Source organism: Pseudophryne corroboree, chromosome 9, assembly GCF_028390025.1.
Source record: "Pseudophryne corroboree isolate aPseCor3 chromosome 9, aPseCor3.hap2, whole genome shotgun sequence".
NCBI lineage: Eukaryota > Metazoa > Chordata > Amphibia > Anura > Myobatrachidae > Pseudophryne > Pseudophryne corroboree.
Genome location: NC_086452.1, coordinates 4,612,501 through 4,637,187, shown reverse-complemented (window position 1 = coordinate 4,637,187; position 24,687 = coordinate 4,612,501). Strand labels below are relative to the sequence as shown.

General features: G+C 50.1%; 1 protein-coding gene across 3 annotated transcripts in view; it reads left to right on the top strand.

Annotated features, from left to right (window-relative positions):
* SLC1A7 (solute carrier family 1 member 7) overlaps nt 1–24,687 on the top strand; it is a 436,677-nt gene that overhangs the window by 259,782 nt on the left and 152,208 nt on the right. For all 3 annotated transcript variants that reach the window (XM_063938903.1, XM_063938904.1, XM_063938902.1), the window contains 2 exons: nt 11,617–11,716; nt 17,113–17,346. In XM_063938903.1, the coding sequence (XP_063794973.1) occupies nt 11,617–11,716; nt 17,113–17,346 (334 nt within the window). The remainder of the gene's footprint in view (nt 1–11,616; nt 11,717–17,112; nt 17,347–24,687) is intronic.

Below are 24,687 nucleotides of genomic sequence, written 5' to 3'. Positions count from 1 at the left end.
TGTCCGATTTTCCCACAGCCGTAGCACTTCTTCTCCAGTCGTGGCACAGATGATCTCTGATCAGTTGCAGGGACGCTGCGGTGTGGTTGCTGGCCAAGAGCACCCGGGTTGGAAGATGCTTGTCTTTGGGGGTGATGAGCTGAAGAGGGGGGTCCCCTTGGTGGTGCAGTCTTTTGGAGCTGGCTGCTGGCTGGGTGCTTCTGCCCCTGCGGCCGAATTGCCACATACTTGTCTGCTAACTGGGCAGCCATCTTTAAACTGGGTGGCTCCCGATCTAGCACCCACTCCTTCACTTCTGGGGCGCACCTGCGGTAGAACTGCTCCCTGCAGATCAGGTCAATCAGTGCTTCCCATGTAGTGGCTTCCGAATCCTTCACCCACTTCACCACGTACTGCCGCAGCTGGGTGGCGAACTGCTCATGGGTGCTGCTAGGATTCTTGGGCAAGTCTCTGAACTTCTTCCTGTAAAACTCTGGAGTGATGAAGAATCGCTGGAGGAGGGCCTTCGCAACTTCGTCGTAGTTCCCACAGTCCTCCGTGGCCACTCCTCGATAGGCCTCCAAGGCCTCTCCATGCAGAGTGGGCACAAGGTGTCTCACCCACTCCGACTTGGGTAAATCGTGTAGTTTGCAAGTCCTTTCAAAAACTTGCAAATGTCCATCAATGTCCCCATCACTGTCTGCAAACTTGGCAAACTGAACGCGTCCTGATCTGTGTACAACAGCTGACAAAGGCTCCCGGGGTACCACGGCCTGTGGTGCCCGCTCCGCATGCCACATCCGAGTGACAAGCATGCGTTCTTGCTCCGTTGCCCTTTCCCCCAATTCCGCTAGCTGATCTGCTAGGGTATCCGGGCCGCCCCCCCTGGGACGTTGGGATCCTGGCCCTGCTAGGGATTGCTGGGAAACATTGGTGCTGTGAGAGAGGACGGGGCTTGTGGGTCTCACCGGTTCCTTACGAAGGTCCACTGTTGGGCCGTCCTCTGCGATGCTGACGCCGTCAGTGCTTTCCACCTCCGCCCGATGGGACTCCTCCACACTCATGAGCGCCGCCTTCATGACGCTTCTGGACGCGTTGGAAGGGATATCCACACCCTTCTCCTGGCACATGATCTCCAGATCGCCCTTAGACGTTCTGCTGAAGTCCGTCATCTTGTGCATTCTCCTGCGCTGCAGTTACTCCTCTCCTGAGTAACTCGGCTTCTCCAATCGGGTGATGAAAAGCCGCCTGAGATTATCCCACCGCTATGCAACCAATTTCTGTGACAGGACGGTCCCGTACGAAAGCACTCGCCGCTTTCGCGTCCCGTCGGCTGCGCACAGAATGGAAGGTCAAGTCACACGAGGCCTGACCACATAGGGGATTCCCGCTTACCGTCAGTAACCGCCTGTTACTGACTCCACCCACTGCGCTGTGGGCGGGTTTATGCTGCCACCACCAAACTCCTAACCTGCCGTGGCATTTGGAACCACGGTTCTGCTCTGTATGTGCCGACGCACACTGCCTTACCACACCTGTGTGGTGTTGACGAATCCCCACTAGCCACTTGCTAGGCCTCTACCGGTAGCTGGCGGAAGGCGGAACTTGGAGACGTTAGGTGCTTCCCTGGACAGCCGGAGGACGGGGCTAGGTTTGTCATAACCCTGTAGGTCACAAGATGAAGCAATCTTCTTGAGGCAATGATGTTTATTTGCTCAATAATAACCTTTAAAAAGGCTCCTCCCTATTGCTAGGGGCAACAGCATACAATCAGATGTTTCAGCAGAATAAAGATGGTACAATACAATTTCCATGGGCCAACTGCCCTCCTTTTATCCCACTCCAATACACATTACCACAGGGGGTAAGCCCGCCCTGTGGTGTACAACCAATCAATGTTTACCCATGAGCTGTGCATGCCTTGGTCACATGCACAGCTAACATTGTTCTCTATGGATAGTGGGGATTGTTCACTCTCCTATGACTGTCCCATCCTGGAGGATCACGATACGCCCCGGTGCCGTTCAGCCTAGGCTGGGGGAAGTTTTCCCTCCTAAAACTGACTTCCAGAAACCTGCCCGGGACCTAGCCCACTGCCTGCAGCCTGGATTTGGGCAGCCTAGCTCCCCGGCCCAGGTTTCCAGGCCACTACGGGTGATCTCCATGGAGCTCCGGAAAACCACTCAGCTTGTTTCAAAGCTGAGCTTCTTCTCTCTCTCCCAATGCCCCTTTCAAGTGTGAGGCTGGATGGGAAAGTATTCCGTTTTTGGGGAAAAGGTCTGGAAGAATCCATCAGCCTGCACAGCCATGGATTCCCCCCTCCTGGGACACACAACCATGTAAGTGCAATTTACCTTTAAATACATTTCATTTAAAACACACTGTACATTCCCCTTTAAATATACACTGAGCCTGTGTTCTGCACAGGCTCTACATACCCAGGCACTGTATATGTTATTACATTTAAAACAATGTCTTTGTTTTTCTACATACTGTCCCCTAGTCCTGCAGCCTGGCTGCTAGGACTCTGTCTGTGCTGGAGGTATGGGGCTGGCTTCCCCCATCCTCCAGCCTGTCTGCCTGCCACTGGGGTCCAGGGAGATGGCTCTCCGTGTCCCCCCAGTGGGGCACTCACTTTGTGGCCTCGCCGCACGGAGCGGCGCACCCCCCTGATCCGAAGCCCGGCGGCCCAGGACACTTGTCCCGGCCGCTGTGGCTCTGTCTCTGTTGCAGCGCTGAGGTGTCGGGAGCGTAGCTCCCGGACCCCAGCACTTACCAACCTAATCATCCCCCCGCCGCTAGGGAGCCGGCTAGCCCGGTCCCCCATGAGCGGCGCACTCTGGTGGCCTCGCCGCGCAGGTCAGGGGGCCGGTTAGCCCGGTCCCCTGTATGCGGCGCTGAGATCTGGTGCCCTCGCCGCAACGTTCGTCCCGGCTGCCGCGGCTGGCCGCCTCCAGTGTGCTGAGGCGCCGGGAGCAGAGCTCCCGTCCCCCAGCACAGGCAACCCCCCAGAACGCGCCTCAGCGGGAGCCGAGCTCCCAGCTGCAGCGGCTCACCCTTCTCCCCCCGGCGCACACACAGCTCAGTGCGCCGGGGGGCTGTGCTCACCGCTGCCGTTGCCTGGCGGTCAGTGGTGTACCCTAATCGCTGCAGCGGGAGCTGATCTCTCGGTTGCAGCGGTTCACCTCTCCCCCGGCGCGCACACTCTGCTCAGCGCGCCGGGGGCTGCCCTCACTGCCGCGGTCACCGGAGGCGTCCGGGACCGCGGCACATCATGAAATACAGATTTTAAACATTAATACAACCATGGCGCCTAGCGCCCACAATATTTTAAATATGGCGCCAAGCGCCCATTGTCCTGTTAATGGCGCCGGGCACTAGGGGTTAACCCCTTAAGTGCCGCGGCGGCCATTGTCCACGTGGCTGGGGGTCTCTCCGGCCACAGGCCGTATATACATGTGGGCATTATACACAGGTGCAGCAGTATATACATGTGGGCATTATACACAGGTGCAGCAATATATACATCTGGCTATTGTACACAGGTGCAGCAGTATATACATGTGGGCATTATACACAGGTGCAGCAGTATATACATGTGGGCATTATACACAGGTGCAGCAGTATATACATGTGGGTATTATACACAGGTGCAGCGGTATATACATGTGGGCATTATACACAGGTGCAGCGGTATATACATGTGGGCGTTATACACAGGTGCAGCGGCATATACATGTGGGCATTATACACAAGTGCAGCGGTATATACATGTGGGCGTTATACACAGGTGCAGCGGTATATACATGTGGGCGTTATACACAGGTGCAGCAGCATATACATGTGGGCATTATACACAGGAGCAGCTGTATATACATGTGGGCATTATACACAGGTGCAGCGGTATATATATATGTGGGCATTATACACAGGTGCAGCGGTATCTACATGTGGGCGTTATACAAAGGTGCAGCAGTATATACATGTGAGCATTCTACACAGGTGCACAGTGTATAGCCCCTAGGCCCTGGTTCTTCTTGAAAGCCTGCAGTGTTTCCCCTGGGAGCCTCCCAGGGGAGGATGGATCCTCCTGGGGAGGAGGATGACGGAGAGTCCTAGGCTGCAAGGCCTGAGGGTGGCTCTGGGAATTCTGACCTACCGATTGCAGTGGAAGCCTCAGTGCTGGAGGATTTGGACAGTACAGCGTTTCCAGTGATTGTGGGTCCGGTGATGAAACAGGATCCCCAACTGGAGACCCCCAAACCACAGGATGCCGGCTCTCTGGGTGAGGTAACCCAGGGAGGTGATAAGGTGAATGAACTTGCCTGTGGTGGTGCGGGGGTTAGTGCTGCAGGTGGAGATGCTGAGGTTTCTGATTGCAGCCAGGAGGATTCATCATCCTCTAGTGATAAATACATGAATATGAGTCTAGAGGAATTAAGAATGGAGCAGAACCGTATATACTCCCGTATTACTTATAAAAAAAGAAGGCGTAACTGTAGCAGCAGATGGGAGAGAGTTGCCCTGAAAGATGAACTTTGGGAGCTGAATGACAGTTTGGCTGCAGTTAAAAAGAGGATTAAAATGTTGCAGGATCAGGCTCTATTGCAAAAGGAAAAAGCACTGCTAGAGTCCATACCAGGACAAGATGGCGGATGTGATGGCGGCCCGGTCCCGGCGGGTTCTGTGGCGGCATCTGGGCTCCTATTTCCAGTGGAAGACATGGAGGTGGGCAGCCAGACTGCTGAAGAAGTGGTGGATATCGTGGGCCATGATGGAGGTGAAACCTCTGGGATTGCGTCTGGTGCCGTGGATACCGAGGGGAACCCTGCGATGATGTCATCCTGTGCTTTCCATGAGGGGGAGGCGTCTCTCCCAGAGAGAGTGCTGGGTGGTGGCAGTGCAGGGGGCATGGTGACGGCGGGTGCCGGAGCTCTGGTGGCTGCTACTGCTTCCTGTGGACTTGCTCCCGATGCACTTGTCTCTGAAGCTGCGGATATGTGGACGGCGCGGGCCGTGGTAGATGCTGAGGCTGGCTCTCCCTGTAAGCCAGCAGCGGCTGGCTCTGGCTTAGTCACTGTGGTGGCTGAGGGGGGCGGGGCCAAAGACGCATCATGTGTGACATCACGAGTGACATCATTAACTGCATCAATGGGAATTCCGGAGTATGAAGCCATATTAAAAACTGAGCAAAGATTGGCCCAAGGACTGCCGGCAGCTGATAAGAGCAGCTTAACCCCTGAGGAGACTACACTAGTAGAAACAGTTTACGGAGATATGGATATGCCTGTGAGGGCTTTAGCGGCCGTAAGCTTGATCCAGGCAAACCAAACTAGGATGGCTGGTGGGGCTGGTAGTGCGGGTATAGAGGTCAGTAAGAAGGTAAATGTTCAGGCACCCAAGTGTCTCCCTGTAATCTCTTCTGTGGTTAGACCAGGATCTGGTTCATATGCCAAAACTTTGGAGGGTTCTGGTTGGGCTAGTACTGGTCCTCAGCTTGGGGTAAGTGGGGGTCAGCCTATAAAAAGGCGTAATGTGGTTCAGTTTAGATAGGTAGGGGAGGGGGAGGCTCCTTCAAAGTCGGAGTTCTTGGATATAGTATTCTCGCTGGGTTTTAGGGCCGCAGACCTTTTTGCGTGCATCCATCCGGTGAGAACTCCCGACTTTGATCTGAGCTTCCTCTCCCTGAATGGCTTGCAAGCTTTTGGCTCCCAATGGGAGAAGAACAAGACCAAGGAGCCATACTGCCATTTTAAAACCAACACCATCACCAGGCAGGATAGGGTAAAGATTACTGTTCTGGTGCGCAATGAGTCACTACCGTCTGCGGATATCGTATATTGGTTGTCCAGGTCCTGCACAGTGTTGTCCCCACTTGAGAAATTTGATTACACTAAGAGGGTCTGGGGTGGTGCCTATTCGACCTTTGTGAGGTTGCACCAGGTAGGGGCTGAGACTAAGCACATACCATCTGCTGCTTATATCGGCCGTGACCGGCTTCAGTGCTTCTATCCTGGGCAGCCCAGAACTTGTCACAAGTGTGGTGACTTTCGCCACCTTAGTAATGATTGTACGGTTGTTAAATGTGCTTTGTGTGGCCAGATGGGGCACGGGTCCCGTGAGTGTAATAAGGTGAGATGCAATCTCTGCGGAGCGGATGGCCATCCCTATAGTCGGTGCCCTAAAGCATTGCATAATCATGATGCAGGGGTGGTTGAGGAGGCACTAGAAATCAGGCCCAGTCATGAGGATAACATGGTGGTTGCTTTACAGCATCAGGATATGTTGAGGAAACTAGAAGCTGGTGGGGTAGGGAAAGTCCAGGTCGAAAGGGGGGAAGCATCTTTTCAGGCAGTGAGTAAAGGCAGGAGGAAGAAGCTGAAAAAGAGGGGGGTGGACGTTGTATGCTCTAATAGGCTTGACGTTTTGTCCTCCGCTGATGATGAGGATGAGGGGGAGGTAGTCATGGTTGGGGGAAAAGAGCTAGTGTTTGTTCCGAATACTTCTAAAAGTAAAAAGCCAAAACAGGCCTCTAATCTGTCTGTTGATGGGGTGGCAGTTACGGTCAAAGCTAAACAGGAAAAGGGGGGATGTGGTAAAGTTCAGAACAAAACCAAGCACTTAGATAGTTCTCAGGGGGATCTAGAGTGGGATCCTACAGGGACAGAGTTAAGCCAGGCCTTGGGACCGTTATTAAATAAGGTTGAGGTAGTGCAGAGTTCAGAGGGGAAGGCCCCTCAATCTCTGGGAGAGGTGATGGTGGTGGAGGAGACTCCTAGCCTTGAGACGGGGAGCCTTACCTATACTCCTTTGGCGTCCTCTGGTGGGGATGATCCTGGGGCGGTTCTTGTATTATTGCCCCAAAAGCCCCTGATCCGGATCCTCCCCCAGACAGGGTTGCAAATGGGGAGGGGTGTGATATTAGGGAGGGGGTTGTTGTAGAAGGATCTAAGGGTCTGTTCTGTGAGACTGCGGTCTCAGTTGTTGGTGGGGTGGAGGAGGGGGAGGTGGAAGAAATCTCTTTGTCCGATGAGGATGTTCTTCCCTTCGGGGTTACATGTAAAAGAGTAGGATCCTCGGACGAGGATTCTAAAAGACAAGCAAAGCAAAAGTGAATGGGGTCCTACCTCTATAATCCAAGAAACATGGATCCCCAACCTATACGATGTGCCACCATTAATGTGGCTTGCGTGTTTTCTGAATGTGCTCGTTTCTTGGCCTTCGATTTTTTTCAACACGGTTGATGTTGACTTTTTATTTTTGCAGGAGACCAGGGTAGGTGACTTGGCCACACTCCATCGGGCCAAGTGTCAGTGGAAGCGGGGGCCTTCCTTCTGGTCTCTTGCGGCCGAGGCGTCCAGTGGGTTGGCAGTGCTTTTTACTGATATGCTAAACGTGCACAGGATTATAGATTTACAGGTAGGTAGGTGCATGGTTTTAGATGTCAACCTGAGAGGACATGACCTGAGGCTAATAAACATCTATGGGCCCTATTCAAAGTGGGACAGGAAATGTCTTTTCAGGGAGATAAAACCGTTTCTTTTTACGGCCCGGCAGATTGTCTTTGGAGGTGATTTTAACACCATCATTAGGCCAAAAGACAGAGGGGACACAAAGGCGACCCTGGGCTATGATTCCAATTTTCTAGTTAGCATGGTTAGAGAGGCTGGTCTGGTGGATGTGCACGTTCGCCATTTCCCAGACCTCACAGGTTTCACCTATCATTGTGGTAGTCGTAGGTCTAGGATAGATAGGTTTTTTGTTAAGGAGTCCTCGAAAACTTTGCCTCCTGAGACAAAGCCAGTAGAGTTCTCTGATCACGTTTTTCTGTGTGTTGCTTTGAATGTCTCAGAAACCCCTCAGAAAGGGCGGGGCCTTTGGCGTTTGAATTCCGAGCTCCTAAAGGAGGAGGGAGTTAGACAGTCCTTTAGAGACTTTCTTCAACTACAGGAAACACTTCTGGAGGCTGGTTGGAGTAGGTCTGAGTGGTGGGAGGAGTGTAAAAAGAGGACTCAAAGGCTTTTTCAAAGGCTGGTAGCCAGGAAAAACTTGACAAAAAGATGTATCTACCAGAGCCTGAGAAAGAAACTGGATTTCTTGATCTCTGAGCGTGGAGATAGTGGGGAAATCTCCCGGGTGAAGGCTCAGATGAAGGAATATCGGTATGAACGCCTGGCTTCTTTGATTCTGGAGAGGGATTATGGAAAGTACCACTCGCCTGATCGATACCAGAGTTGCAGAAAATCAGTTGATTTGAGGGAGGTCTGGGGCCTGTTTGATGACCAGGGTACTCTTCATGAAGACAGGGAGGGTATTTTGGGAGTCATCAGGTCCTATTACTCCAGCCTTTTGTCTGAGCAGCCACTAATCAGAGAGAGGATGTATCAGTTTCTGAGGGAGACACCTGGGCTTGAGCATCATGATCCTTCTTTTGACTCTTTGGGCAGTGATGTGACAGTGGAGGAGGTCAAGAGAGCCATAGACGGTTTGTCTATAAAAAAATCTCCAGGCCCAGATGGGTTAACATCTAAATTTTTTAAAGCTTTTTCAGACATCTTGGCTCCTCATCTCATGGAGGTATTTAATGAAAGCCTGGGTAAGGGATCACTCCCTCCCTCTATGAGATCCTCTGCTCTCATATTATTGTCTAAAGGTAGGGACCCGGTGCGTGTTGAGAACTGGCGCCCCATCGCTCTTCTCAATACGGACAGAAAGATTCTGGCAAAGGTACTTTTTAATCGGCTGATGGAAGTTTCCGGGCTGTTACTTTCTCCGTCTCAGCATTGCACTGTAAAAGGCCGAAGCACCTTTAGTGCTGTCCTTGGCATCCGGGAGGCTGTGGAGCAATGTCGTGCTGAAAAATGGGGTAAGTATTTGCTGGCATTGGATCAGTCCAAGGCTTTTGACCGAGTTAATCATCAGTACCTGTGGGCTGTGCTGGAGAGGTATGGTCTTCCAGCGAGGGTGGTAGATTGGCTACGTGTCATTTACAATCAGGCTGAGAGCTTCCCACTTGTCAATGGCTGGGTAGGCCCTGCTTTTGCGGTCGACTCGGGTGTCCGTCAGGGGTGTCCCCTGAGCCCCCTACTATATGTATTTGCAATTGATCCTTTTGTGCGGAGGATTGAGAGCGGTGCTGTGGCAGGGGTTCAGCTGGGCCTTGGGTTGCCGCTGAGGGTGGTGGCCTACGCAGACGATGTTACTGTGGTCCTGTCATCTGTGGCAGAGGCACGTGGCATGGAACATCTTATCTGTGAGTACTCTGAGGCTTCGTGCTCCAGAATCAATCAGGATAAGTGTGAAGCTTTCTGGATGGGGGAGGAAGGTGATGAATTTACCCTTCCGGATAGCCTCCCCCGCGCCAGTCCAGAGATAAAAATTCTAGGTATCAAATTTGGCCGTGGTGATTATGCCACTCAGAATTGGGAGAAGAGGCTGGAAGATGCTACCAGGAAGGTGCAGTCCTGGAGAAGGTGGCAACTTTCTCTCAGGGAGAGGGTTGACTTATGCAAAACCTATCTGATTCCGCTTTTTCTGTATGTCAGTTATGTGTGCTTCTTGCCACAGTCTTTGTGGACCAAGATGAATTCTTTATTCTTCCTGATGTTATGGGGGAATAGAATGAATCTGGTCAAGAGGAGGATCACCTACAGATCGAGGGAACAGGGGGGGCTGAGTATGGTCAACCCTGTGGTGTTTTTTGCTACAACGTTTTTAAAACTGAATCTAGGGAGTTTGTTTCTAAGAACTCCCCCTCGATGGGTAGAGAGTTTTAGGGCCTGGGTGTTTCCCTTCCTCAGGTTATGGATGGATGGTGGCCAAGTAAAAACCTTTCGAGTCCGGCATGGCTACCTCCCGATCTACGTTATACTGTGCTTGAAGATGACGAGGCTTTGGGGGCTGGAGGTGGGTGAAGTCAAAAACTTCTCTAGAAGGGAATTGGAGAGAAGAATTTTGCGGACTCACTTTTATGCTCCACTGTCGTTGAGGGACTGCCCAGGCAGTGTCTGCTCAGATGGGTTGTCTTTGATTAATTCTCAAAGAATCCCACTGAAGTTCAGAGATATTGCCTGGCTTTCTTTCCAAGGGAGGCTTTATGTGCGGGGTAACCTCAAGTGTCGAAAGTGCCAATGATCGTGGCTGCCCACGTGAGGAATTTCTAGGGGAGGTGGAGACAATGGACCATTTCCTCCTTGAGTGTCCCTTCAATATAAAGGTTTACAGAGTGGTATCAAGAGCCTTACGCATCCCGTGCCTTTCGGGGCTTAGTTACCCTGAGTGGGTTTATGGGGCGTTCAAAGGGTATAGAAGGTTTGATTTAACCACAATTTTTATAGTTAGTTTAGCAGTTAGGTTTCATACATGGGGTGCACGGTGTCAGGTTTCCCTCAGAGCAAAGGTCCTCCCCTGTGAGGAGGTGGTGGGAAATATTCTGCACGAGGTTAAGAGGATGATGGATATGGATAGGAAGAGGTTGGATGCTGTCGGGTGGTCCAGGCTCTGGCGCAACCTAAAACCCCCTTGAGTGGGTAGCAGAAGTCCTTTTCTTGTTCATCTTATGGCTTCCTATCCTTCACCTTCCCGTAGATTTTCTTTTTTCTGTGTTTTTAATTAAAGCGGTTTGCATGTGACTAAAAGACTTCATTCATCTTTTCGTTGCTTATGGTTATGAGATGTGTTGTTCGAATACAGTAGGTTGTTTTTTGCTTAGATGTTAAGCAATATTGACATTGCGTATAGTTATACAAGCTTTGTTGCTTTTTGGTTTGGATTATTGGGCAACAATTCAATGTATATCGTTTGTCCTATTTTTATGAGTTTTACCATATTTATGTAATGTATGTTGTAATTTTTTCTTAATAAAATATAGCAGTATATACATGTGGGCATTATACACAGGTGCAGTGGTATATACATGTGGGCATTATACACAGGTACAGCGGTATATACATGTGGGCATTATACACAGGTGCAGCGGTATATACATGTGGGCATTATACACAGGAGCAGCGGTATATACATGTGGGCATTATACACAGGTGCAGCAGTATATACATGTGGGCATTATACACAGGAGCAGCGGTATATATATGTGGGCATTATACACAGGTGCAGCGGTATATACATGTGGGCATTATACACAGGTGCGGCAGTATATACATGTGGGCATTACATACAAGTGCAGCAGTATATACATGTGGCATTATACACAGGTGCAGCGGTATATACATGTGGGCATTATACCCAGATGCAGCGGTATATACATGTGGCCATTATACACAGGTGCAGCAATATATACATGTGGCCATTATACACAGGTGCAGCAGTATAATTAGTGAGGTTTGATCAGAGATGTGCATATAAGATGTGTATGGGGGTGTGGGGGGGGGGGGCTCACCTGCCATAGACTTTTGACACCACAGTTTTTACTATAAAAATGATTAGAATAATAGAAAGAAGATATGTCTAACATATTCTTTGTATTTTTCATATACTTTTATACACTCTTGGTGCATATGTTAGTATGACAGGAAAGGCTCCGTCTCACCTGCCTCACCCCTCCGCCTGTCACTGCTATAAATGTATATCTCCTATGCAGCCGTACAGTACAGTGCAGTGTATATGTCCTTGTTGCAGGTATAATGTTGGGCCGCATGGGGACAAGCGGAGTCCCTCTGGTCAGCGTCTGCCAGTGCCTCAATGAGTCCGTCATGAAGATTGTGGCTGTGGCTGTGTGGTAAGTGTCTGCGTGGTAATTGTCTGTGTAGTAATTGTCTGTGTGGTAATTGTCTGTGTGGTAAGTGTCTGTGTAGTAAGTGTCTGTGTGGTAAGTGTCTGTGAGGTAAGTGTCTGTGTAGTAAGTGTCTGTGTGGTAAGTGTCTGTGTGGTAAGTGTGTGTGAGGTAAGTGTCTGTGTGGCTGTGTAGTAAGTGTCTGTGAGGTAAGTGTCTGTGTGGCTGTGTCTGTGTAGTAAGTGTCTGTGAGGTAAGTGTCTGTGTGGCTGTGTCTGTGAGGTAAGTGTCTGTGAGGTAAGTGTCTGTGTGGCTGTGTCTGTGTGGTAAGTGTCTGTGAGGTAAGTGTCTGTGAGGTAAGTGTCTGTGAGGTAAGTGTGTGTGAGGTAAGTGGCAGTGTGTGATAAGTGTCTGCGTGGTAAGTGTCTGTGTAGTAATTGTCTGTGTGGTAATTGTCTGTGTGGTAAGTGTCTGTGTGGTAAGTGTCTGTGAGGTAAGTGTCTGTCTGGCTGTGTAGTAAGTGTCTGTGAGGTAAGTGTCTGTGTGGCTGTGTCTGTGTAGTAAGTGTCCGTGAGGTAAGTGTCTGTCTGGCTGTGTCTGTGAGGTAAGTGTCTGTGAGGTAAGTGTCTGTGTGGCTGTGGCTGTGAGGTAAGTGTCTGTGAGGTAAGTGTCTGTGTGGCTGTGTCTGTGTAGTAAGTGTCTGTGAGGTAAGTGTCTGTGTGGTTTGTGTCTGTGTGGCTGTGTAGTAAGTGTCTGTGTGGCTGTGTAGTAAGTGTCTGTGAGGTAAGTGTCTGTGTGGCTGTGTCTGTGAGGTAAGTGTCTGTGTGGCTGTGGCTGTGAGGTAAGTGTCTGTGTGGCTGTGTCTGTGAGGTAAGTGTCTGTGAGGTAAGTGTCTGTGTAGCTGTGTCTGTGAGGTAAGTGTCTGTGTGGTAAGTGTCTGTGTGGTAAGTGTCTGTGAGGTAAGTGTGTGTGAGGTAAGTGTCTGTGTGGCTGTGTAGTAAGTGTCTGTGAGGTAAGTGTCTGTGTGGCTGTGTCTGTGAGGTAAGTGTCTGTGTGGCTGTGTCTGTGAGGTAAGTGTCTGTGAGGTAAGTGTCTGTGTGGCTGTGTCTGTGAGGTAAGTGGCTGTGTCTGTGAGGTAAGTGTCTGTGTGGTAAGTGTCTGTGTGGTAAGTGTCTGTGAGGTAAGTGTGTGTGAGGTAAGTGTCTGTGTGGCTGTGTCTGTGAGGTAAGTATCTGTGCGGTAAGTGTCTGTGTGGTAAGTGTCTGTGTGGTAAGTGTCTGTGAGGTAAGTGTCTGTGTGGCTGTGTCTGTGAGGTAAGTATCTGAGAGGTAAGTGTCTGTGTGGCTGTGGCTGTGTAGTAAGTGTCTGTGAGGTAAGTGTCTGTGTGGCTGTGTCTGTGAGGTAAGTGTCTGTGTGGTAAGTGTCTGTGAGGTAAGTGTCTGTGAGGTAAGTGTCTGTGTGGCTGTGTAGTAAGTGTCTGTGAGGTAAGTGTCTGTGTGGCTGTGGCTGTGAGGTAAGTGTCTGCGAGGTAAGTGTCTGTGTGGCTGTGTCTGTGAGGTAAGTGTCTGTGAGGTAAGTGTCTGTGTGGCTGTGTCTGTGAGGGAAGTGTCTGTGAGGTAAGTGTCTGTGTGGCTGTGTCTGTGTAGTAAGTGTCTGTGAGGTAAGTATCTGTGAGGTAAGTGTCTGTGTGGCTGTGGCTGTGAGGTAAGTGTCTGTGTAGTAAGTGTATGTGAGGTAAGTGTCTGTGAGGTAAGTGTCTGTGTGGCTGTGGTTGTGAGGTGTCTGTGAGGTAAGTGTCTGTGAGGTAAGTGTCTGTGTGGCTGTGTCTGTGTGGTAAGTGTCTGTGAGGTAAGTGTCTGTGAGGTAAGTGTCTGTGTGGCTGTGTCTGTGAGGTAAGTGTCTGTGAGGTAAGTGTCTGTGTGGCTGTGTCTGTGTGGTAAGTGTCTGTGAGGTAAGTGTCTGTGAGGTAAGTGTGTGTGAGGTAAGTGGCAGTGTGTGATAAGTGTCTGCGTGGTAAGTGTCTGTGTAGTAATTGTCTGTGTAGTAATTGTCTGTGTGGTAATTGTCTGTGTGGTAAGTGTCTGTGTGGTAAGTGTCTGTGAGGTAAGTGTCTGTCTGGCTGTGTAGTAAGTGTCTGTGAGGTAAGTGTCTGTGTGGCTGTGTCTGTGTAGTAAGTGTCCGTGAGGTAAGTGTCTGTCTGGCTGTGTCTGTGAGGTAAGTGTCTGTGAGGTAAGTGTCTGTGTGGCTGTGGCTGTGAGGTAAGTGTCTGTGAGGTAAGTGTCTGTGTGGCTGTGTCTGTGTAGTAAGTGTCTGTGAGGTAAGTGTCTGTGTGGTTTGTGTCTGTGTGGCTGTGTAGTAAGTGTCTGTGTGGCTGTGTAGTAAGTGTCTGTGAGGTAAGTGTCTGTGTGGCTGTGTCTGTGAGGTAAGTGTCTGTGTGGCTGTGGCTGTGAGGTAAGTGTCTGTGAGGTAAGTGTCTGTGAGGTAAGTGTCTGTGAGGTAAGTGTCTGTGTGGCTGTGTCTGTGAGGTAAGTGTCTGTGTGGTAAGTGTCTGTGTGGTAAGTGTCTGTGAGGTAAGTGTGTGTGAGGTGTGTGGCTGTGTAGTAAGTGTCTGTGAGGTAAGTGTCTGTGTGGCTGTGTCTGTGAGGTAAGTGTCTGTGAGGTAAGTGTCTGTGTGGCTGTGTCTGTGAGGTAAGTGTCTGTGAGGTAAGTGTCTGTGTGGCTGTGTCTGTGAGGTAAGTGTCTGTGAGGTAAGTGGCTGTGTCTGTGAGGTAAGTGTCTGTGTGGTAAGTGTCTGTGTGGTAAGTGTCTGTGAGGTAAGTGTGTGTGAGGTAAGTGTCTGTGTGGCTGTGTCTGTGAGGTAAGTATCTGTGCGGTAAGTGTCTGTGTGGTAAGTGTCTGTGTGGTAAGTGTCTGTGTGGTAAGTGTCTGTGAGGTAAGTGTCTGTGTGGCTGTGTCTGTGAGGTAAGTATCTGAGAGGTAAGTGTCTGTGTGGCTGTGTCTGTGTAGTAAGTGTCTGTGAGGTAAGTGTCTGTGTGGCTGTGTCTGTGAGGTAAGTGTCTGTGTGGTAAGTGTCTGTGAGGTAAGTGTCTGTGAGGTAAGTGTCTGTGTGGCTGTGTAGTAAGTGTCTGTGAGGTAAGTGTCTGTGTGGCTGTGTCTGTGAGGTAAGTGTCTGCGAGGTAAGTGTCTGTGTGGCTGTGTCTGTGAGGTAAGTGTCTGTGAGGTAAGTGTCTGTGTGGCTGTGTCTGTGAGGGAAGTGTCTGTGAGGTAAGTGTCTGTGTGGCTGTGTCTGTGTAGTAAGTGTCTGTGAGGTAAGTATCTGTGAGGTAAGTGTCTGTGTGGCTGTGGCTGTGAGGTAAGTGTCTGTGTAGTAAGTGTATGTGAGGTAAGTGTCTGTGAGGTAAGTGTCTGTGTGGCTGTGGTTGTGAGGTGTCTGTGAGGTAAGTGTCTGTGAGGTAAGTGTCTGTGTGGCTGTGTCTGTGTGGTAAGTGTCTGTGAGGTAAGTGTCTGTGAGGTAAGTGTCTGTGTGGCTGTGTAGTAAGTGTCTGTGAGGTAAGTGTCTGTGTGGCTGTGTCTGTGAGGTAAGTGTCTGTGTGGCTGTGGCTGTGAGGTAAGTGTCTGTGTAGTAAGTGTCTGTGAGGTAAGTGTCTGTGAGGTAAGTGTCTGTGTGGCTGTGTCTGTGAGGTAAGTGGCTGTGAGGTAAGTGTGTGTGAGGTAAGTGTCTGTGTGGCTGTGTCTGTGAGGTAAGTATCTGTGTGGTAAGTGTCTGTGTGGTAAGTGTCTTTGTGGTAAGTGTCTGTGTGGTAAGTGTCTGTGTGGTAAGTGTCTGTGAGGTAAGTGTCTGTGTGGCTGTGTCTGTGAGGTAAGTATCTGAGAGGTAAGTGTCTGTGTGGCTGTGTCTGTGTAGTAAGTGTCTGTGAGGTAAGTGTCTGTGTGGCTGTGTCTGTGAGGTAAGTGTCTGTGAGGTAAGTGTCTGTGTGGTAAGTGTCTGTGTGGTAACTGTCTGTGAGGTAAGTGTCTGTGTGGCTGTGTAGTAAGTGTCTGTGAGGTAAGTGTCTGTGTGGCTGTGTCTGTGAGGTAAGTGTCTGTGTGGCTGTGTCTGTGAGGTAAGTGTCTGTGAGGTAAGTGTCTGTGTGGCTGTGTCTGTGAGGGAAGTGTCTGTGAGGTAAGTGTCTGTGTGGCTGTGTCTGTGAGGTAAGTGTCTGTGTGGCTGTGGCTGTGAGGTAAGTGTCTGTGTAGTAAGTGTATGTGAGGTAAGTGTCTGTGAGGTAAGTGTCTGTGTGGCTGTGGTTGTAAGGTAAGTGTCTGTGAGGTAAGTGTCTGTGAGGTAAGTGTCTGTGTGGCTGTGTCTGTGTGGTAAGTGTCTGTGAGGTAAGTGTCTGTGTGGCTGTGTAGTAAGTGTCTGTGAGGTAAGTGTCTGTGTGGCTGTGTCTGTTAGGTAAGTGTCTGTGAGGTAAGTGTCTGTGAGGTAAGTGTCTGTGAGGTAAGTGTCTGTGTAGTAAGTGTCTGTGAGGTAAGTGTCTGTGAGGTAAGTGTCTGTGTGGCTGTGTCTGTGAGGTAAGTGTCTGTGAGGTAAGTGTCTGTGTCTGTGTAGTAAGTGTCTGTGAGGTAAGTGTCTGTGTGGCTGTGGCTGTGAGGTAAGTGTCTATGAGGTAAGTGTCTGTGAGGTAAGTGTCTGTGAGGTAAGTGTCTGTGTGGCTGTGGCTGTGAGGTAAGTGTCTGTGAGGTAAGTGTCTGTGAGGTAAGTGTCTGTGTGGCTGTGTCTGTGTGGTAAGTGTCTGTGTGGTAAGTGTCTGTGAGGTAAGTGTCTGTGAGGTAAGTGTCGGTGTGTCTGTGTCTGTGAGGTGTCTGTGAGGTAAGTGGCTGTGTCTGTGAGGTAAGTGTCTGTGAGGTAAGTGTCTGTGTGGCTGTGTCTGTGTAGTAAGTGTCTGTGAGGTAAGTGGCTGTGTCTGTGTGGCTGTGTCTGTGTAGTAAGTGTCTGTGAGGTAAGTGTCTGTGACGTAAGTGTCTGTGTAGTAAGTGTCTGTGTGGCTGGTGTCTGTGTGGCTGGTGTCTGTGAGGTAAGTGTCTGTGAGGTAAGTATCTGTGTGGCTGTGTCTGTGTAGTAAGTGTCTGTGAGGTAAGTGTCTGTGTCTGTGTAGTAAGTGTCTGTGTGGCTGGTGTCTGTGTGGCTGGTGTCTGTGAGGTAAGTGTCTGTGAGGTAAGTATCTGTGTGGCTGTGTCTGTGTAGTAAGTGTCTGTGAGGTAAGTGTCTGTGTCTGTGTAGTAAGTGTCTGTGTGGCTGGTGTCTGTGTGGTAAGTGTCTGTGAGGTAAGTGTCTGTGAGGTAAGTGTCTGTGTGTCACACGGAGGATAGAGGTGACGCTGTGTAATGACTGCAGTAACCGCTGCTTGTGGTCCCGGCAGGTACTTTCCTTTCGGGATTGTCTTCCTTATCGCAGGCAAGATCCTGGAGATGGATGACCCCACGGCCATAGGGAAGAAGCTTGGATTTTATGCCATCACGGTGGTGTGCGGCCTAGTGGTGCACGGCCTCTTCATCCTCCCCCTCATGTACCTATTTATCACCAAAAAGAATCCCATCGTCTTTATCCGGGGAGTGCTGCAGGCTCTGCTGATAGCATTGGCCACGTCCTCCAGGTAGGTGCTCTTACTGGTTATATCACATTGGGAAGGTCTCCCGCCATCTATAGGTGACAGCTGGAGCACCCATATGGTACACGTTAACAGGAGGACTGTTCCTATATGTAATTATAGGTAATATCACTGGGTAAGGCGGTAATAGTATGGGATGGGCCACCACGCCCATAACACGGTGATAGCACCATAACACGCATCATCTCCGTGTGTCTGATTAGCCACCGGCCGGGAACATCCAGTACATTCCTAATACATTACAGTGGCCGTATGTCAGTGCTGCCACTCTTTGCGCATACAAGGACGCATGTGCGATGCGATTTAGAAACACACGCAATATAAAAACATCATCGGCAGTGCGAGCGATGCAGAACCAGGCCCCGTGTCCCTCAGTCAGTGGTATAGATGCCACCCTAGGGCCCTCGATGATTCTCTAGCTGGGCCTAGCGATGGCGCTGGCCCTGATAGGTATATAGCTGGATTGCTGGTATTATATAATGGTAGAGGCCGGGGTAACGCTCCCCTCCGTTCCTAGGCCCAGATAGGTCATATAGCTGGATTGCTGGTATTATATAATGGTAGAGGCCGGGGTAACGCTCTCCTCCGTTCCTAGGCCCTGATAGGTCATATAGCTGGATTGCTGGTATTATATAATGGTAGAGGCCGGGATAATGCTCTCCTCCGTTCCTAGGCCCTGATAGGTCATATAGCTGGATTGCTGGTATTATATAACGGTAGAGGCCGGGATAACGCTCTCCTCCGTTCCTAGGCCCTGATAGGTCATATAGCTGGATTGTTGGTATTATATAATGGTAGAGGCCGGGGTAACGCTATCCTCCGTTCCTAGGCCCGGATAGGTCATATAGCTGGATTGCTGGTATTATATAATGGTAGAGGCCGGGGTAACGCTCTCCTCCGTTCCTAGGCACTGATAGGTATATAGCTGGATTGCTGGTATTATATAATGGTAGAGGCCGGGGTAACGCTCCCCTCCGTTCCTAGGCCCTGATAGGTCACATAGCTGGATTGCTGGTATTATATAATGGTAGAGGCCGGGGTAACGCTCTCCTCCGTTCCTAGGCCCTGATAGATATATAGCTGGATTGCTGGTATTATATAATGGTAGAGGCCGGGGTAACGCTCCCCTCCGTTCCTAGGCCCGGATAGGTCATATAGCTGGATTGCTGGTATTATATAATGGTAGAGGCCGGGGTAACGCTCTCCTCCGTTCCTAGGCCCTGATAGGTCATATAGCTGGATTGCTGGTATTATATAATGGTAGAGGCCGGGATAACGCTCTCCTCCGTTCCTAGGCCCTGATAGGTATATAGCTGGATTGTTGGTATTATATAATGGTAGAGGCCGGGGTAACGCTCTCCTCCGTTCCTAGGCCCTGATAGGTCATATAGCTGGATTGCTAGTATTATATAATGGTAGAGGCCGGGGTAACGCTCCTCTCCGTTCCTAGGCCCTGATTGGTCATATAGCTGGATTGTGGGTATTATATAATGGTAGAGGCCGGGGTAACGCTCCTCTCCGTTCCTAGGCCCTGATAGGTCATATAGCTGGATTGCTGGTATTATATAATGGTAGAGGCCGGGGTAACGCTCTACTCCGTTCCTAGGCCCTGATAGGTCATATAGCTGGATTGCTGTTATTATATAATGGTAGAGGCCGGGGTAACGCTCTCCTCCGTTCCTAGGCCCTGATAGGTCATATAGCTGGATTGCTGGTACTATATAATGGTAGAGGCCGGGGTAACGCTCTCCTCCGTTCCTAGGCCCTGATAGGTCATATAGCTGGATTGCTAGTATTATATAATGGTAGAGGCCGGGGTAACGCTCTCCTCCGTTCCTAGGCCCTGATAGGTCATATAGCTGGATTGCTGGTATTATATAATGGTAGAGGCCGGGGTAACGCTCTCCTCCGTTCCTAGGCCCTGATAGGTCATATAGCTGGATTGCTGGTACTATATAATGGTAGAGGCTGGGGTAACGCTCTCCTCCGTTCCTAGGCCCTGATAGGTCATATAGCTGGATTGCTGGTATTATATAGTGGTAGAGGCCGGGGTAACGCTCTCCTCCGTTCCTAGGCCTGATAGGTCATATAGCTGGATTGCTATTATTATATAATGGTAGAGGCCGGGGTAACGCTCCCCTCCGTTCCTAGGCCCTGATAGGTCATATAGCTGGATTGCTGGTATTATATAATGGTAGAGGCCGGGGTAACGCTCTCCTCCGTTCCTAGGCCCTGATAGGTCATATAGCTGGATTGCTGGTATTATATAATGGTAGAGGCCGGGATAACGCTCCCCTCCGTTCCTAGGCCCTGATAGGTCATATAGCTGGATTGCTGGTATTATATAATGGTAGAGGCCGGGATAACGCTCTCCTCCGTTCCTAGGCCCTGATAGATATATAGCTGGATTGCTGGTATTATATAATGGTAGAGGCCGGGGTAACGCTCCCCTCCGTTCCTAGGCCCTGATAGGTCATATAGCTGGATTGCTGGTATTATATAATGGTAGAGGCCGGGGTAACACTCTCCTCCGTTCCTAGGCCCTGATAGGTCATATAGCTGGATTGCTGGTATTATATAATGGTAGAGGCCGGGGTAACACTCTCCTCCGTTCCTAGGCCCTGATATGTCACATAGCTGGATTGCTGGTATTATATAATGGTAGAGGCCGGGGTAACGCTCTCCTCCGTTCCTAGGCCCTGATATGTCACATAGCTGGATTGCTGGTATTATATAATGGTAGAGGCCGGGGTAACGCTCCCCTCCGTTCCTAGGCCCTGATAGGTATATAGCTGGATTGCTGGTATTATATAATGGTAGAGGCCGGGGTAACACTCTCCTCCATTCCTAGGCCCTGATAGGTATATAGCTGGTATTATATAATGGTAGAGGCCGGGGTAACGCTCTCCTCCGTTCCTAGGCCCTGATAGGTATATAGCTGGATTGCTGGTATTATATAATGGTAGAGGTCGGTATAACGCTCCCCTCCGTTCCTAGGCCCGGATAGGTCATATAGCTGGATTGCTGGTATTATATAACGGTAGAGGCCGGGGTAACGCTCTCCTCCGTTCCTAGGCCCGGATAGGTCATATAGCTGGATTGCTGGTACTATATAATGGTAGAGGCCGGGATAACGCTCTCCTCCGTTCCTAGGCCCTGATAGGTCATATAGCTGGATTGCTGGTATTATATAATGGTAGAAGCCGGGGTAACGCTCTCCTCCGTTCCTAGGCCCTGATATGTCACATAGCTGGATTGCTGGTATTATATAATGGTAGAGGCCGGGGTAACACTCTCCTCCGTTCCTAGGCCCTGATAGATATATAGCTGGATTGCTGGTATTATATAATGGTAGAGGTCGGGGTAACGCTCCCCTCCGTTCCTAGGCCCTGATAGGTCATATAGCTGGATTGCTGGTATTATATAATGGTAGAGGCCGGGTTTACGCTCCCCTCCGTTCCTAGGCCCTGATAGGTCATATAGCTGGATTGCTGGTATTATATAATGGTAGAGGCCGGGATAACGCTCCCCTCCGTTCCTAGGCCCTGATTGGTCATATAGCTGGATTTCTGGTATTATATAATGGTAGAGGCCGGGGTAACACTCTCCTCCGTTCCTAGGCCCTGATAGGTCATATAGCTGGATTGCTGGTATTATATAATGGTAGAGGCCGGGGTAACGCTCCCCTCCGTTCCTAGGCCCTGATAGGTCATATAGCTGGATTGCTGGTATTATATAATGGTAGAGGCCGGGATAACGCTCTCCTCCGTTCCTAGGCCCTAATAGGTCATATAGCTGGATTGCTGGTATTATATAATGGTAGAGGCCGGGGTAACGCTCTCCTCCGTTCCTAGGCCCTGATAGGTATATAGCTGGATTGCTGGTATTATATAATGGTAGAGGCCGGGGTAACGCTCCCCTCCGTTCCTAGACCCTAATAGGTATATAGCTGGATTGCTGGTATTATATAATGGTAGAGGCCGGGATAACGCTCTCCTGCGTTCCTAGGCCCTGATAGGTCATATAGCTGGATTGCTAGTATTATATAATGGTAGAGGCCGGGGTAACGCTCTCCTCCGTTCCTAGGCCCTGATAGGTCATATAGCTGGATTGCTGGTACTGTATTATATAATGGTAGAGGCCGGGGTAACGCTCTCCTCCGTTCCTAGGCCCTGATAGGTCATATAGCTGGATTGCTGGTATTATATAATGGTAGAGGCCGGGGTAACGCTCCCCTCCGTTCCTAGGCCCTGATAGGTATATAGCTGGATTGCTAGTATTATATAATGGTAGAGGCCGGGGGTAACGCTCCCCTCCGTTCCTAGGCCCTGATAGGTATATAGCTGGATTGCTAGTATTATATAATGGTAGAGGCCGGGGTAACGCTCCCCTCCGTTCCTAGGCCCTGATAGGTCATATAGCTGGAATGCTGGTATTATATAGTGGTAGAGGCCGGGGTAACGCTCCCCTCCGTTCCTAGGCCCTGATAGGTCACATAGCTGGATTGCTAGTATTATATAATGGTAGAGGCCGGGATAACGCTCCCCTCCTTTCCTAGGCCCTAATAGGTCATATAGCTGGATTGCTGGTATTATATAATGGTAGAGGCCGGGGTAACGCTCCCCTCCGTTCCTAGGCCCTGATAGGTCATATAGCTGGATTGCTAGTATTATATAATGGTAGAGGCCGGGGTAACGCTCCCCTCCGTTCCTAGGCCCTGATAGGTCATATAGCTGGATTGCTGGTATTATATAATGGTAGAGGCCGGGGTAACGCTCCCCTCCGTTCCTAGGCCCGGATAGGTCATATAGCTGGATTGCTGGTATTATATAATGGTAGAGGCCGGGGTAACGCTCTCCTCCGTTCCTAGGCCCTGATAGGTCATATAGCTGGATTGCTGGTATTATATAATGGTAGAGGCCGGGATAATGCTCTCCTCCGTTCCTAGGCCCTGATAGGTCATATAGCTGGATTGCTGGTATTATATAACGGTAGAGGCCGGGGTAACGCTCTCCTCCGTTCCTAGGCCCTGATAGGTCATATAGCTGGATTGTTGGTATTATATAATGGTAGAGGCCGGGGTAACGCTATCCTCTGTTTCTAGGCCCGGATAGGTCATATAGCTGGATTGCTGGTATTATATAATGGTAGAGGCCGGGGTAACGCTCTCCTCCGTTCCTAGGCACTGATAGGTATATAGCTGGATTGCTGGTATTATATAATGGTAGAGGCCGGGGTAACGCTCCCCTCCGTTCCTAGGCCCTGATAGGTCACATAGCTGGATTGCTGGTATTATATAATGGTAGAGGCCGGGGTAACGCTCTCCTCCGTTCCTAGGCCCTGATAGGTCATATAGCTGGATTGTTGGTATTATATAATGGTAGAGGCCGGGGTAACGCTATCCTCTGTTTCTAGGCCCGGATAGGTCATATAGCTGGATTGCTGGTATTATATAATGGTAGAGGCCGGGGTAACGCTCCCCTCCGTTCCTAGGCCCTGATAGGTCACATAGCTGGATTGCTGGTATTATATAATGGTAGAGGCCGGGGTAACGCTCCCCTCCGTTCCTAGGCCCTGATAGGTCACATAGCTGGATTGCTGGTATTATATAATGGTAGAGGCCGGGGTAAAGCTCTCCTCCGTTCCTAGGCCCTGATATGTCACATAGCTGGATTGCTGGTATTATATAATGGTAGAGGCCGGGGTAACGCTCCCCTCCGTTCCTAGGCCCTTATAGGTATATAGCTGGATTGCTGGTATTATATAATGGTAGAGGCCGGGGTAACACTCTCCTCCATTCCTAGGCCCTGATAGGTATATAGCTGGTATTATATAATGGTAGAGGCCGGGGTAACGCTCTCCTCCGTTCCTAGGCCCTGATAGGTATATAGCTGGATTGCTGGTATTATATAATGGTAGAGGTCGGGGTAACGCTCCCCTCCGTTCCTAGGCCCGGATAGGTCATATAGCTGGATTGCTGGTATTATATAATGGTAGAGGCCGGGGTAACGCTCTCCTCCGTTCCTAGGCCCGGATAGGTCATATAGCTGGATTGCTGGTACTATATAATGGTAGAGGCCGGGATAACGCTCTCCTCCGTTCCTAGGCCCTGATAGGTCATATAGCTGGATTGCTGGTATTATATAATGGTAGAAGCCGGGGTAACGCTCTCCTCCGTTCCTAGGCCCTGATATGTCACATAGCTGGATTGCTGGTATTATATAATGGTAGAGGCCGGGGTAACACTCTCCTCCGTTCCTAGGCCCTGATAGATATATAGCTGGATTGCTGGTATTATATAATGGTAGAGGCCGGGGTAACGCTCTCCTCCGTTCCTAGGCCCTGATAGGTCATGTAGCTGGATTGCTGGTATTATATAATGGTAGAGGCCGGGATAACGCTCTCCTCCGTTCCTAGGCCCTGATAGGTATATAGCTGGATTGCTGGTATTATATAATGGTAGAGGCCGGGGTAACGCTCTCCTCCGTTCCTTGGCCCTGATAGGTCATATAGCTGGATTGCTGGTATTATATAACGGTAGAGGCCGGGGTAACGCTCCCCTCCGTTCCTAGGCCCTGATAGGTCATATAGCTGGATTGTTGGTATTATATAATGGTAGAGGCCGGGGTAACGCTCTCCTCCGTTCCTAGGCCCTGATAGGTACATAGCTGGATTGCTGGTATTATATAATGGTAGAGGCCGGGGTAACGCTCCCCTCCGTTCCTAGTCCCTGATAGGTCATATAGCTGGATTGCTAGTATTATATAATGGTAGAGGCCGGGGTAACGCTCCCCTCCGTTCCTAGGCCCTGATAGGTATATAGCTGGATTGCTGGTATTATATAATGGTAGAGGCCGGGGTAACGCTCCCCTCCGTTCCTAGGCCCTGATAGATATATAGCTGGATTGCTGGTATTATATAATGGTAGAGGCCGGGGTAACGCTCCCCTCCGTTCCTAGGCCCTGATAGGTCATATAGCTGGATTGCTAGTATTATATAATGGTAGAGGCCGGGGTAACACTCTCCTCCGTTCCTAGGCCCTGATAGGTCATATAGCTGGATTGCTGGTATTATATAATGATAGAGGCCGGGGTAACGCTCTCCTCCGTTCCTAGGCCCTGATAGGTCATATAGCTGGATTTTTGGTATTATATAACGGTAGAGGCCGGGGTAACGCTCCCCTCCGTTCCTATGCCCTGATAGGTCATATAGCTGGATTGCTGGTATTATATAATGGAAGAGGCCGGGGTAGCGCTCTCCTCCGTTCCTAGGCCCTGATAGGTCATGTAGCTGGATTGCTGGTATTATATAATGGTAGAGGTCGGG